The sequence below is a fragment of the Thermomyces dupontii genome (genome assembly GCF_041956625.1).
Source record: "Thermomyces dupontii strain NRRL 2155 unplaced genomic scaffold VTN31scaffold_3, whole genome shotgun sequence".
Lineage (NCBI taxonomy): Eukaryota > Fungi > Ascomycota > Eurotiomycetes > Eurotiales > Trichocomaceae > Thermomyces > Thermomyces dupontii.
Genome location: NW_027192309.1, coordinates 2,163,386 through 2,176,816, shown reverse-complemented (window position 1 = coordinate 2,176,816; position 13,431 = coordinate 2,163,386). Strand labels below are relative to the sequence as shown.

At 54.3% G+C, this 13,431-nt stretch overlaps 6 protein-coding genes across 6 annotated transcripts; 2 read left to right on the top strand and 4 right to left on the bottom strand.

Annotated features, from left to right (window-relative positions):
• Positions 1-1,811: 1,811 nt before the first annotated feature.
• VTN31DRAFT_4276 (uncharacterized protein) lies at positions 1,812-3,013 on the top strand (the record flags this gene model as incomplete). The annotated part of the gene is made up of 5 exons (XM_069404646.1): positions 1,812-1,964; positions 2,045-2,556; positions 2,631-2,654; positions 2,712-2,827; positions 2,880-3,013. The coding sequence occupies 5 exons, from the start codon at positions 1,812-1,814 to the stop codon at positions 3,011-3,013; spliced, it is 939 nt and encodes a 312-aa protein (XP_069261599.1).
• A 119-nt stretch (positions 3,014-3,132) lies between these two features.
• VTN31DRAFT_4275 (60S ribosomal protein uL30) lies at positions 3,133-4,651 on the bottom strand (the record flags this gene model as incomplete). Its single annotated transcript, XM_069404645.1, has 4 exons — positions 3,133-3,592; positions 3,642-3,808; positions 4,002-4,113; positions 4,641-4,651. The coding sequence occupies 4 exons, from the start codon at positions 4,649-4,651 to the stop codon at positions 3,133-3,135; spliced, it is 750 nt and encodes a 249-aa protein (XP_069261598.1).
• Positions 4,652-4,974: 323 nt separating this feature from the next.
• On the top strand, positions 4,975-5,811 carry VTN31DRAFT_4274 (uncharacterized protein; the record flags this gene model as incomplete). The annotated part of the gene is made up of 2 exons (XM_069404644.1): positions 4,975-5,435; positions 5,496-5,811. The coding sequence occupies 2 exons, from the start codon at positions 4,975-4,977 to the stop codon at positions 5,809-5,811; spliced, it is 777 nt and encodes a 258-aa protein (XP_069261597.1).
• A 275-nt stretch (positions 5,812-6,086) lies between these two features.
• VTN31DRAFT_4273 (uncharacterized protein) lies at positions 6,087-8,726 on the bottom strand (the record flags this gene model as incomplete). The annotated part of the gene is made up of 2 exons (XM_069404643.1): positions 6,087-8,326; positions 8,396-8,726. The coding sequence occupies 2 exons, from the start codon at positions 8,724-8,726 to the stop codon at positions 6,087-6,089; spliced, it is 2,571 nt and encodes an 856-aa protein (XP_069261596.1).
• Positions 8,727-9,304: 578 nt separating this feature from the next.
• Positions 9,305-9,946, bottom strand: VTN31DRAFT_4272 (uncharacterized protein; the record flags this gene model as incomplete). Its single annotated transcript, XM_069404642.1, has 1 exon — positions 9,305-9,946. One exon carries the CDS (start codon positions 9,944-9,946, stop codon positions 9,305-9,307), a length of 642 nt encoding a protein of 213 aa, XP_069261595.1.
• Positions 9,947-10,027: 81 nt separating this feature from the next.
• Positions 10,028-13,108, bottom strand: VTN31DRAFT_4271 (uncharacterized protein; the record flags this gene model as incomplete). The annotated part of the gene is made up of 8 exons (XM_069404641.1): positions 10,028-10,797; positions 10,847-11,205; positions 11,257-11,376; positions 11,440-11,699; positions 11,755-11,908; positions 11,970-12,169; positions 12,228-12,481; positions 12,541-13,108. The coding sequence occupies 8 exons, from the start codon at positions 13,106-13,108 to the stop codon at positions 10,028-10,030; spliced, it is 2,685 nt and encodes an 894-aa protein (XP_069261594.1).
• Between the last annotated feature and the right edge of the window lie 323 nt (positions 13,109-13,431).

Here is a 13,431-nt window from a genome sequence, read left to right as displayed (position 1 = left end):
GTCTGGCGCCGAGGGATTCGGGGGCAGCTTTTGAGCCTCCTCGAGCAGGGTCGCAAAATCAGCCGGACCGGTCGGGTAGCTCGGCTCAGAAAAGTCATAGACGTCCTTCCACTTGGAAAGGATGGCCTGCGGAGTCAGCGACGAATCCGCCCGCAGCAGAGCGCCCTTGGCGCGCTGCCAGCGCAGCTTGGCGATGTGGCCGCCGCCGACCTCGAAGACACCACCGGTCTCGGTGGTGTTGGACGGATGCACCAGCCGGGCCACCAGAGGGACCACCCATTCAGGGCCCAACTGCTTGAAGATTTCTGGAGGCAAGATTTTCTCCGTCATCTGGCTTGCGGCTGCAACAAGAGTCAACATCACCAAACGAGAATGCATCCCATGCCAACTTACCAATCGGAGAGACAGCGTTGACAATGATGTTGTACTTGGCGCCCTCCTTTGCCAGGGTTTCTGTGAAGCCGACCTGACTGAGCTTGGCGGCTGGAGCAGGTCAGCAACCTCATCAAGCCACGGGCTCCTGGGGAGGAACCAACTTACCCGAGTAGTTGCTCTGGCCAAAGTTGCCAAACAGGCCGGCGGCCGAGGTGGTGTTGATGATCCGGCCATACTTTTGCTTTCGGAAATGCGGCCACGCTGCGCGGGCACACTGCGATTCTCGTCAGTCGCCCAGCATTCAGCCAGTCCGAATCCCCGTCCAGGCATACCTTGTACGGCCCGTACACATGAACTCGATAGATCAGATCCCAATCCTCATCCTTCATATTCTTGAAAGAAACATCGCGCAGGATACCGGCATTGTTAATCAGCACGTCGATGCGACCAAAGCTCTTGATCGCTGCGTCGATGATAGCATCTCCGTTCTCGACGCTGTCATAGTTGGCGACAGCCTTTCCGCCCGCTTTTCGGATCTGCTCAACGACGGCATCGGCATTCTATACGAAACAGCGTTAGCGGGCTACCAGACGCCTGGCGATTCAAGCTCTCGAACTCGCACTCACCTTGGACTTGCCGCCGTGCTGGGGCAAACCCAGATCGTTCACGACAACATTGGCGCCGCGGGATGCAAAGAACAGCGCATACGCCTTTCCCAGGCCGCTGCCGGCGCCGGTGACGACGACGGTTTGATTATCGAAGCGCAGTTCGGTCATGATGAGTCTGATCTTCCCAACTCCAAGCTTGGAGGAACGAGAAAGGTTGCTGGTGGAGGGATGGCCGGGGTCTTAAACGGACATCGGCCGAGGCGGAACCTCGGCTCAATCGGAGGGTCTGATTGGCTCCTCGGTCAAGCCTCGGTGGTGAAGGGCCGTCACATGCCGACGTCATATCCATCACATTCAAAGTACAGTAGTTATACTTACTATGCATGTATGTGCTTATTCATAACAAGAACAATGCAGCTTACGGAGTATATTCTTTGACAGAAAGAATGTATGGGAAAGGAGCTGCGAATGAATTCCGATGGAGAATCTCGGAAGCTCAGAGAAAAGTCAAGTAACCTGTCATACACTACTTAATACTCCGTACTCCGTACATCATAGAGAATTGTAGGTATGATTGACATGATCCGAAATCCTGATCAGACATTCCAGTCCTCTTTGACCAGATGAAGCCCGTATTCCATCTCATTCTCAGCAAGACCAGCATCATGAAGCATCTCATCGCCTTTCAATGCCCAATCTCAATCAATGATGACTAAGCTCTTCTCGGCCGGGATTCTCTCCGGACCTTCAATTATTATTAGGCCTTCCTACACCATCCGATGCGCAACATGGATCCCCGCAATCCGACGACGAGCAGCACCGCCCACAATGCCGGAATACCACGATGACAAGTCCCAGCACTGCATTCCGTTCCTGCTCGAGCATCTGAAAGCGCATCGGGCGCGCCATGGCAACAATGCCGATGCGCCGCCTTTCTTCCTCGGCTTGAACGGCGTGCAGGGTGCGGGGAAAACCGTTCTGGTACTTATTGAAATTCCCGCCTCCATTCTTATTATTTATGTTCGTAATGAAATAAACAACGGCTGATAGGTTGCATCTAGGTGTCAATGCTGCAGAAAGCCCTGCGTAATCCCCCGTACTCCCTTCCCGTAGTCACCCTCTCCCTCGACGACATCTACCTCACCCACGCGGACCAGCAAGCACTCGCCGCGCGGCACCCGGACAACCCGCTGGTGCAGCACCGCGGGCAGCCATCCACGCACGACCTCGCGCTCGGCCGCGCGGTGTTCGCCTCGCTGCGTGCCAACAAACCCACCCCTATCCCGCAGTACGACAAGTCCGCCTTCCAAGGCCAGGGCGATCGGGTCCTGCCGGAGAGTCGCTGGGAAGTGGTGAACCGCGAGGGGGAGGAAAAGATTCGCGTGGTGATCTTCGAAGGCTGGTGCGTCGGGTTCCGCGCGCTGGACGAGGATGTGCTCCGCGCGAGGTGGGAGGAGGCCGTGCGCCGGAGACAGGACCCGGCGAGCGGGTACGATGGACGCTTGGGATATGTGCGGTTCAAGGATGTGAAAACGGTGAATGAGGCGTTGAGGGAGTATGATGTGTTGACTGAGTATGTATACCTTTTTTTTTTCTCCCTCTCGGAATATATACCTCTTCATCCAACTAACGCCCCTTTGATATTAGTCAACTCGATGCATTGATACACATGTTCGTTTCACCCTTGCCCTCTTATACTTCCTCTAGTCCATGCTCACCTTGGTCCAGCGATGCTCAGAATACCCGCTTCGTCTACGACTGGCGCCAGCAGCAGGAAAGAACCCTCCGTGCTACCAAAGGAACCGGGATGACCGAGGAGCAGGTCAACCGTTTCGTCGATGGATGTACGGATTGCTTCGTTTTTGGTCACTGGTTCAGTTCGCTAATGAATCGCAGATTACCCATCGTATGAGTTATACACGGAAAACCTTCGCAAGGGCGTGTTTGCCCCGACGGAGGAGAACAAAGGCCGGCAGTTACGACTTGTCGTGGACAAGGATCGGAAGGTGAGTGAGGTGGTCAGGATATAAAGATGTATCTAGGTACCTCGAATTATTTACGTAGATGAATAGAACCTAAATGGAACGATATTTTTTTGTCCATTGACTCTAACCGCCATAAGACATTCCCATGCACATCCAGAAGAAATCTAGTTCATCTTGCGCACCAGCTCGTTGATGGCCTCCTCGCGGTTGCCAGTGTCACCACCCTCAATGTAGTGTTTGAACTTGCGACGGCGGAAGCCACCGTTGGGGTTGGACAGCTTGAAGGGCCAGAGGAAGTTGGCCGCCTGCTTGAAGTTGGGGCCGACGGTGTAGATCTCGTGGATCAGGTCCTCAATGCAGACGATGCCGTACTTGCCCAGGTTGTCCTCGATGATCTGGTTGTCGGTCAGGGGGATGCGCTGCCCGTTGACCTTGCCGTAGCCGCGCTTGTAGATGAGCTCGCGGACGGTCTTGAGGTTCGGGTAGCCGTAGGCGACGTAGGGGTTGATGATGGTCAACATCTCCTGCGTGGCCTTGTTCAGGCGGATGAAGACGCCCGAGTTGATCTGCAGCAGGCGGAACAGCTGCAGAACCTTGCGCGGCTTAGCGGGGATCTTGTTGATACTGTTGTAATTAGCAACCATCCCTTTTCGATCTTCGAGATTTCACTCACCCCTTGATGCGGACCACAAAGACCAGCTTGGGCTCGTCGGGAACGTAGAAGTTGCCCTGAGCACGAGCCTCGCGGGCCAGGCGGATCTTCTCGCGCTCGGCATCGCGGTACTCCTTGACGTAGGCCTCGGCGCGTTTGAAGATGACGGCACGCTTCTCCTTGTTGGCCTGTAGACCGTTAGCATTGTCTCCATCAACATTGCCCCCCCCCAATTGGTGAAGCGAGGTGTTGGATGTCAGCCCCGAAAGATGGTTAACGGTTAGCGACAGCATCGACCGGAGTCTAGTCGCTGAAGTAGCTATCATCACCCAGCCAACCCTCGCTTCACGGGACGGCTTGGGACCAGAATAAAGAACTAACCTGCTTCCGCTTCTGCGCAGCCTCGAGCCGAGCAGCACGAGCCTGCTCCTGGCTCTTGCGCTTCTTCAGGAGGGTCTCAGGCACAAGGACCTGGTCCTGGGTGGGAACCTTGCTAGAACGCGTGACGGTCAGCATAGTCTGTCCAGCGAGACGAGGCAACATCGCCGAGTAAGAACTGCAGCACAGCGCCACATTCTCAACTGACGGTATATGACTCGACGAAATGTATTTGATCGGTGAGGTCAGCCGATCGCCTGACTCTCCTCATGGCGTGAAACGACGTTTCGACCTCATCCGACAAAACCCTAAGCATTTCGCTCAGGAAGAATCTGTCGAAGCCATGAGCCAGGAGATCACACCCCCCTGGAACTCCCAGCTCTCGACAATGAATTTCAGGGAGAAGGCTGACGAGCAGCCTTCAGCCCCAACACCCCATACTAGGCCGATTCAATTCAACCTCTCACATGTTAATCAATGAGAGGGAAAAGAAACGACGAACGGGAATGATCGAGCTGGTGCCGTTGCGGGATTCAATCCGCGACAACCTACCCCAGCGAGAAAGATGGACGACTATCACTGAAGGTCTCACGGTCTGGCAATGCAGATCAGCGAAGGGACGTGCGAGAAGGGGGAGCATACGAGTTTGCCATCTCGACTCAATCGGGCCGGATAATCCGAAATTGTCGGCTTGTCGAGGACGCTGGTGCTGGAGATGAAGAAAAATCTCGATGAACGAAATGAAGGGAGTTGGAGGTTTGTGTGGGCTCCGCTAAGTAATACGCTAGTCCTATTCTGGAATAGTACCTTTCCTTCTTATCACTCTTCCGCTAAACTCAATTTGGACTTTAGCCCTTATCGGGGCTCTTAGTAGAAGTGGCGGTCCTCCGTTATGATGTACTGTACCTCCGCAGAGTGCAGACCAGCTGGCCTGAACACCATCTACTCACCTCGGAAGCCCGAGATAAAGAGACAAATGTCCACCCGCCGCGGCGTCGGTCTCGGCGCCTTCGCCAACCGCACCCAAACCAGCCAATCCTACGCCACACACGGCGCAAACCTGCGCTCCTCGCACCTCGCATCCCTCCAGACCCAGCTCTCCGTCTTCCAGTCCCTCCTCCATTCATTCGCCCTCGAACATGCCTCGACTATCCGCTCCAACCAGACCTTTCGCGCGGAATTTGCCCGCATGTGTCACGCGATCGGCGTCGATCCGCTCGCCGCCAGTAACGTCAAGGGCAAGGGCAGCAATGGCGGCAGTTTCTGGACGCAGATCCTCGGCGGAGATATGAACGACTTCTACTTCGAGGTTGCGGTGCGTGTAGTCGAGCTTTGTCGCGAGACGCGCAGTGAAAATGGTGGGTTGATCAGCGTGGAGGAGTGTCGGAAGAAAGTTGGCCGGGGGAAGGCGATTGGTGGTGGCTTAGAGGTTTCCGAGTACGTTCCCCCTTCCCCAGTGGTAAGGAACGGTGATTAACTGGATGTTGTCTGATGTAGTGATGATATCCTCCGTGCCGTCAAGGCCCTCGAACCACTTGGTTCCGGCTTCAGCATCGTCCGCGTCGGCAGCAAGCAGTATATCCGCTCCGTGCCCAAGGAGTTGAACACGGATCAGGCCACCGTGCTGGAGGTCATACAGATCTCCGGCTACGTCACGGCGTCGATGTTACAGCTGAATCTCGGCTGGGAGAAGGCGCGTGCGGTTACCGTGATTGAGGATCTCCTCGCCGACGGGCTGGTTTGGGTGGATAGCCAGTGCGAGGAGAATGAGTATTGGTCATTGCAACATTTGACAACGCTTGATGAGAGCTGAGAAAGCCTCCTCATCGGGAAGATTCTGTACATTACATTAATGATTGATGTAGTTATGAGTTATGATAGAGCTTATAATGGTAATCACTTCGACAAGTACATAAGAATCATCCATTCTATCTGTCTTAAAACAGGATATCATAATTCATACCCCTCAGACCGCCAAATGGCGTAACCACATTTCATAAAAAAGAAGAACATCATCAAACTCCTACGTAACAAATGGGACGTAGAACTTTTGAATACAAAAATCCAGCCCACCAAACCAGGCCCCGATTAAGCCTTGATTGCTCCTCCCAGCGCTCCTCCACTGAACGGTTGACCAACCGGTCGCCGTTGTTGGCCACCAGGAAGTCGGGTGCTGCCACGCGTCTGACCAGGTCGCCCGCCTCGGCCGCCCCGACCGGCGCCCTGATCGCGCTGGAACGCGTGGGCCATGCCCTGGGTCCGCTGCTCGAGGGTCTTCTCGTTGGCTTCGAGCAAGGACATGGACTTCTCGGCCAGCGTGACGATCTGCGACTGGAGACGAGAGAGCTCGACGCCCTTGCGGAACACGATGGCGTTGTTGACCTGGTCGAGCGCCGCGGCGAGTTCCTCGTGGGAGATCATCCGGCTCACGATCGCGGAGATCTTCTTCTCGGAGAGCTCGAACATGTCGGAGAGCGTCTTGATGGACAGTGTGTCGTAGAACGGTGCGTACGTGAACAGGTACGTCCGCAGGCCTTCCTCCTGGATCTGCTCCGCCAGCATCTTCTTGATCTTGTCCGGCTGCGGCATCAGCTCCCAAATCTTGATGCTGGTGAGCATCTCCGTTGCCTTCTTCCAGTCGCCCGCGGCAAGGAGCTTGGCGCTCATGATGACACCGTCTCGCGTGTTTTCCGGCGGCCCAGTAAACACCTGGCGCTCATTGTAGTCGAGCATCCGCCGGAACGTCTTGGAGATGACCCGCCGCTTCATCTCCGGGCTCGACGAAGTCTGCGCCATGAGGGGAACCTCGAGGAACATGCTCGAGGTGAGGTAGATGCACTCCAGGAGCTCAAGGTTGATGTGCATGTGGAACGGAAGTTGCCGCTGCCTCTCAAGTCGCTCCTGCTCAGGCGACACCGTCGAGTACCGCTGCAAGATGATGCCTTGGGCCAGCAGCTCCTTTTGGCGGCCACTGCCACAGATCTCCGACAAAGTGTTCTGGGCCTCGTAGATCAGACCAGCGCGGAAGGCGCAGAGACCGATCTGCACCAGCGTGCGGTTGAACAGAATCTGCGTGCTGACGTCAAAGTTGGAAATGTTCTCCGACAGATGCGACATCAACATCAGGTCACGTGCACGGTAGTAGTTGTCATGAAGGGCGATGAAGTAGATCTGGCACAGCATCGCACGCGCCCGGATAATGCCATCACTGTACTTGAAGAGGTAGTTGCACAAGGACTGCACAAGGGCTGGTACATCGATGGTGCTCTGACGAGGAGTGATAGCCGAGTTCAAGTCGGCAGGAATGGCCTTCCACGTGGCATCCTCCAGGATGGTGATAACCTGGGTCGGCTTGAAGTACAGATGTTCCAACCTCCGCATCACGATGCGGTTAATGCTCTCTTGCCGGGGCTCGCTCTTGTCGGTCTTGCCAAGCTCCTCGACGTAGAGCATCGCGCGCACGATGGCAATGTACAGCGCCTGCTCGTCCTGTAGGCGCTCAATGTACTCGGCGGTGTGGGGGTCAATGTTCTGCAGAGACCGTGTGAACTCGTCATCAAGGCGCTCGGCAAAGGAGACGATGCTACCGGGGATGCGCAGCACTTCGCCATCGGCAACTTGCGGCAACTTCTCATCGTCCTCCCACTCTTCAGCACCTTCGGTGACGATGTGGTTGCGGTTCTGCTCCAGAACCGACAAAAGGGCCGACAGCTCCCGCTCGGTGGCCTTCCATTGCTCGATGCTCATATAACCAAGCGCTGAGGACGAGACAAGATCAAACCGCGTGGCAATCAGCGTCAGGTAGATGCGGATTTTCTGGTAGGGAGTCTGAGCGACTTCCAGGAGCTTCTCCATGGTGCGGATCTGCTCCTGGCGGTCAGTGTTCTTCTTCCCTCGCGACTCGACGATGATGCGGAGGTGCTTGAGGATGCTCTCCGAGGTGTATTGCAACGTCTTGCCGTGACGGCCCACGGTCGAGAAGCCCTCATCGTCGGCCAGGCTCAGACTGTCCAAGGTCGTCACGCGAGGCTTGATGGTCCTCTCCACGAGCTCCGTGGCAGGGATCTCATCTGCCTCCATGTAACCCTCCTTGTCGGCACGGTACTTCTCAATCTCGGCAGCGTACTCTTTGTTGTTCTTCTTGATCTTCTGCTTGACCGCGTTGAGGCCCTTTGCATTGCTGGCGTTCATCTTCTTCGTCGACACCTTTTGCTTGGCGATGGTCTCGTTCATAAAGTCCTCCAGGTCGGCAATGGTCTTGATGTAGATCTTGGGCGGCGGGCCGACCGTGCTGATCTTGGGAATATGCCGATTCAACTTGTCAAACTCTATATCGGCATCAGCATTTTCGATACTGAAAAAACTCTGAAGTAAAAAAAAAAAAAAAAAAACCCAACCTGTTGCAATCACGGCCCAGTCGTTGATCTTCTCCGCATTCTCGATCGACTTGACGATCGCCTCCAACTCCTCCCATCGTTTATCCTTTGCGCTCTTCACCACGGTCACTCTGTCCTCATCTTCACTCTCTTCGCTATCGGAAACATCCCTCATGAATCGACTGGCACCGGTTCGGCCGGTCGTTTCTTCCTCGGAGGACTCGGACTCGGACTCAGTCTCCTCCTCGCTGGACTCCTCCTCGGACAGCTCCTCCTCCTCCTCGCTATAAAGCTCCTCCTCGTCGGAGGTGGAGGTGTCGCTGTCGCTGCCACCGTGAAAAAAGCGAGACATTTTGTTTGTTTGGACTGTTCTAAGTTCTGTATTGATCGAACGGGCCAATGCGATAGAGTCCGCAAACAAAAGACTCGGCTCCGGAAAATGCGATCGACAGGAAGTCAGCCCTTCACGTCGATCCGAGAGAAGTTGGTCCGGCTCGAGGATGCGAGTATGCCGTGGGTTCTTGACAAGGCCAGGGTGATGAAATTTAAGCGAGGTTACGCTAAACCATATTTGGAAGGTACGTATTTTGCTATCCATTCCCCAGATCTCCTTCGTACCAGTATGGCCAGCATTCGATTTGGAAATCTGATGGACTTTCATAAGAATTTATTTAGGAACTGAATGAGAGTTGTTGCGATGCTAATCTCGACAAAGCGCCTCGAGAAGCGCAGTCTGTTTTCGGTGAACGTTAGGTACCAGGAAACTCTGCTTATAACGATCCCAGGATCCGAAAATACTGTACTAAGTTCTCAAGAGAGATATCTGCCCAGTTCATATATAACATTTGAATTCGATAAATTGGAGATCCTAGAAACTTGCTGCCAGTTTATTTGCTTTACTTCGAAAACACGGCAGCGGTGGTGCAGTAACTAGGACGATTCCAAACTGGTGAGACACCAAGAGCATGCAATCTGTACACAGACGGAGCTGAAAAATACGAACTTCTTGTTGCAGTCAAGAACCTGCAAAGAAAAAGGAACATGTATGGACAAAAGCAGTGTAGTCGTACTGATCATAGCAGAAAGCGCATCACAGGAAAAGCATAGAAAAAAAAAAAAAATCATGAAAAGCCACAACATCAAACATGAAGACATACGTGTATAAACATGTGAATCCAGATATAAGCGTGCAGTAAACAAAATAAACGATCCTCGCCAAGTTACGCCGATGCTATGCCAAATTGACCCATACTTGACCAGACGGGAGACTTCTGTTTCATTTTGGGGAAAAAGAGACCCGAGCAGATGGGATAAGAGGATGGGAATGCATATTGCAGTGAATGTGTCGACGACAGGGAGAGAGTCGACAAAGAATGGCGCTCGCATCCGCGAGTCGTGACAATCGGTGCCATGGCGTCGATTCAAAGAGCTGAGTCCATCCCGCAAGAAACCGTAGAACCCATTGTGCCCTTTTGCCCCTCCGTTCATTCCACGCATGCATCGTGAAGCAGAAAACGTCCTGAGTGGCAGGGCCAGACGCCAGGCTTGGTCGTGATCCGTGCCAGGTGACATCAGTAACAAGGTCGCGACTCGCAATACAGATGGCACCGAGTGGACAAAACAAGCTGAGCATCAGGACACGCGCGCATCGTCTTAATGCCATTGCGACTGATTGAACCCCTCGCCAAGAACACCATCCTCCAAAGTGCGGATGAAATCTCGATTCCGATGGCCCGGTCCCGCACGGCTGCCACGACGGCGAGAATTCGAATTAGAATTGTCATATGCATCGGGCGGCGGCGGATAGTAGGCTGGGCTGGGCTGGAGACGGATGGGAGCGTTCGGGTCCAGGTGACTGGCCACGCGCTGGATGCTCGGCGGAATGCCGCTCTGGTGTTGATCCATAGTGGATGCACGCTGTCGGCCGGCTCTGGTAGTAGCCTGCGCATAGAGGCTCTGTGACGGGCCGTACTGATGCTGGGAGAGTTGGTTTTGCATCATGCCCATTTGATGGCCATAACCCGGCGGTTGGGAAGTGTACGGTGGAGGGGCCCCTTGCTGGTACATGCCGTTGTAGACCGGAGGCGGATGAGTGGTGGGATGATATGGAGCCACCTGCATGGAATATCCAGATTGAGCAGCAGACTGCGCCTGTGCCTGCTGCGCCGCTTGAGCGGCCTGGGCCGCTTGCTGCTGTCGCTGTTTGTAGGAGGCCTCCGCGGCCTGCTGCTGCTGAAGCCCAGGAGCCGGTGTTTTGTTGAGGTTAGCGTATTTGAGATTCGACGGGGGCACAAACGGCCCCGTAAACTTCTGTTGCGTGATAAACGGATGCAACTTTGCCTGCTGGGGCGACCATCGCTCCAGGGGATTGATTTGCAAGAGTCCCCGAACAAAGTCAATGAATGCGACCCGATTATTGAGTTCTACCAAAGTCAGTGACGCGCCATACAAAGATTTAACCGACAAGCGTACCTCGTTCGATCTCGGCTGGTTTCATATTCTTCCTCGGCATGGCATAACCCTTGATGATCTCATCCAAAGTGTTTGCTTGGAAATATTTCTTGCTCGGCTGCTCCTTGGTGTTATGCTCGCGCGAGTATTGTTCCATGCTCTTCAGGCGCCAGGTCTTTCTGCCGTACTCATCCGTGACCTTCTCAAAGAATTCACCGGCTTGCTTGCCCATTTCCAGCATCCAAGCAGGTGGCATCCCCAGCATCTCCGTAATCCGGGCGATTTGGTTATATTCCGATGAACCCGGGAACAAGGGGAGGCCAAGGAAAAGCTCAACGACAATGCAGCCCAAGGACCACATGTCGATGGCCGATGAGTATCTGGAGGAAGGTCAGCTGGAAGCACCACCAACTATTGGCGTCAAAACTTACGGCAAGCCCAGAAGAACCTCCGGGGATCGGTAAAAACGAGACTGAATATATGTATAAACCGTTTGACGCTCGTCGCAAGCCGAGCCAAAATCGATAATCTTGATGATGGGACTCTCCAGACTACAAGCCGAACTATGGTTAGCCATGCACAAAGAGCTAGGGTGACAATAATGTAGCACTCACTTCTTTAGCAGAATATTTTCGGGCTTCAGATCACAATGGATCAGTCGAGCTTTCTGCAAGAGGCTCAGTCCGTTCAGAAGCTGTTGAGCGAACACTCGCACAAGCGTTGTGCTCAAGCCCCGGAACTGGTTCTGCTTGATCAGCTCGTACAGGTTGACGCTCAGCAGTTCAAACACCAGACAGAGATGCTGTCTATGGATGAAGGTATCCTTAAGACGGAGGACATGGTGCTCATCGTTTTTGTCGTATTTGGAATTCAGCTGAGAAGGGGTCAATAATTCCATTCGTGCCGATTGCGATCCTGCAGTGACTTACCAAGTCCAACACCGAGACCTCCATCATGCTTTGATTGAAGTAGGCCGTCTTGTTCTTAACGACCTTGACGGCCACCACCTCCTGAGTTTTCAGGTTTTGGCATTTTACGACCTGACCAAATGTCCCTTGGCCGAGGACATCGAGAATGAGGTATCTGTTTCTTGGTTGTGTCATTAGCGAAGTTCTTCCTGAGCTCGCACAGGCTCATCACACACCTGTGGCCATTCTCCTCACTACCGAGGATGTCATTCACGTAGAGGATATAATCGCTTTCCTCGTTGTCGTATCCGTCATTCTTCGCCCCTTTACTTGGCTTGGTAAGCACCCGACGTGGGTTGCGCGAGGATTCGTATTTGAACGACGGATTGCAGATGTGGTATGTGGCGGGTAGATGGGATGTCAATGCTTGGAGAGGCTACAGTCAAATGATGAGCATCGTCCACATGACAATCCAGTCCGGTTGGATTACTTACACTGATGAAACCGCCTTCCGGATTAGCTCGGCGATACGGTGGTTGGGCGTTAATTTTTGGCTGTAGTTCCTGTGTCGATCGGATTTTGGTGAATCGGGGGATTGGGCCCCGGCCGGAACGATTGTTCTGTTGAGAATGTCGCGGGGAGTTTGCAGTGCCAAACTGCGTGTTGTTCTGAGAGCCGGACCCGCTCGACGGGTTGAATTGGTCGGCCCCAAAATCCGATGAAACTGGAGGTCGCGACGCTCGCGAGCCTAGAGAGTGTCAGCGCCCATCGCAAAATATTCATTTCCGTATGACGAAGGCAACGCACCAGGCGGAGACTGATAAGTCTGGAACGGTGATGAGTAGACACTCGTTCGGGTCGGGGACTGTCGGGAGCCGCCTGTTGTTGTAGTTGGTGGCAGCGCGTAGGAATTCTGGGTCTTGGTAGGACTGGAGTTGTACGGCGGCGAGAGTATATCCATGGGTGAATATCGGCGCGCCGCAGACGAACTTTCGTTAGGAAGATACTGCGACACCGGGCGGCTATTGTGAGACGCCCTGGGGTATTTGGACCGGTTGTAAGGATCGGCATCCTCCATCGTGGTATCCGCATCAGGAGCGTAGTCTCTCAGTTGCGACGTCATCGTCGGCGGCGTTGCCATTGACGTGGAATTAGCAGTGGTGGTCTGCGGGGGAAACGACGGTTTGGATGCCGCAACGGGGCTCTGGTAGCTCTCGTAGGTGTACCCCGCTGGCAGCTGAGCGGACTGGTGCTGCGGACGGCTGGTGTACTTCGTGTTCAACTGATGAGGATAGGGGTTGCTGTTGCTGTTGTTATCGTACTGCGCCGGGCGACCCATGCCCGAATCTCTGTATGCCGACCACTGCTGATCCATGGCTGGATGATCACCGTTCGATGACCGTCATCCGCGTTACTTCCGATTCGAGATCGGAACCGGAAATGCCGGTGTAAGCGCTGCGCCTGGATCGCGATCGAGCGGTTCGCAGCGACACCGGGGACGATAATCGGGCCTGCTCTTGGGAGTACGCGAACCTGATTCGGCGGGACAGTTGGCCGGCAGCGATGGCGTAGAGACGGCTTGACGCAAGTCAAGGACGAGCGGCGCGTGAAACGGAACGAACAGCTACTTGAACACGAAACGAATCATGGTCCGAAGCGATGTTGGGGGCGAGGATTCTGGCTGGCGAGAAAAGCGAA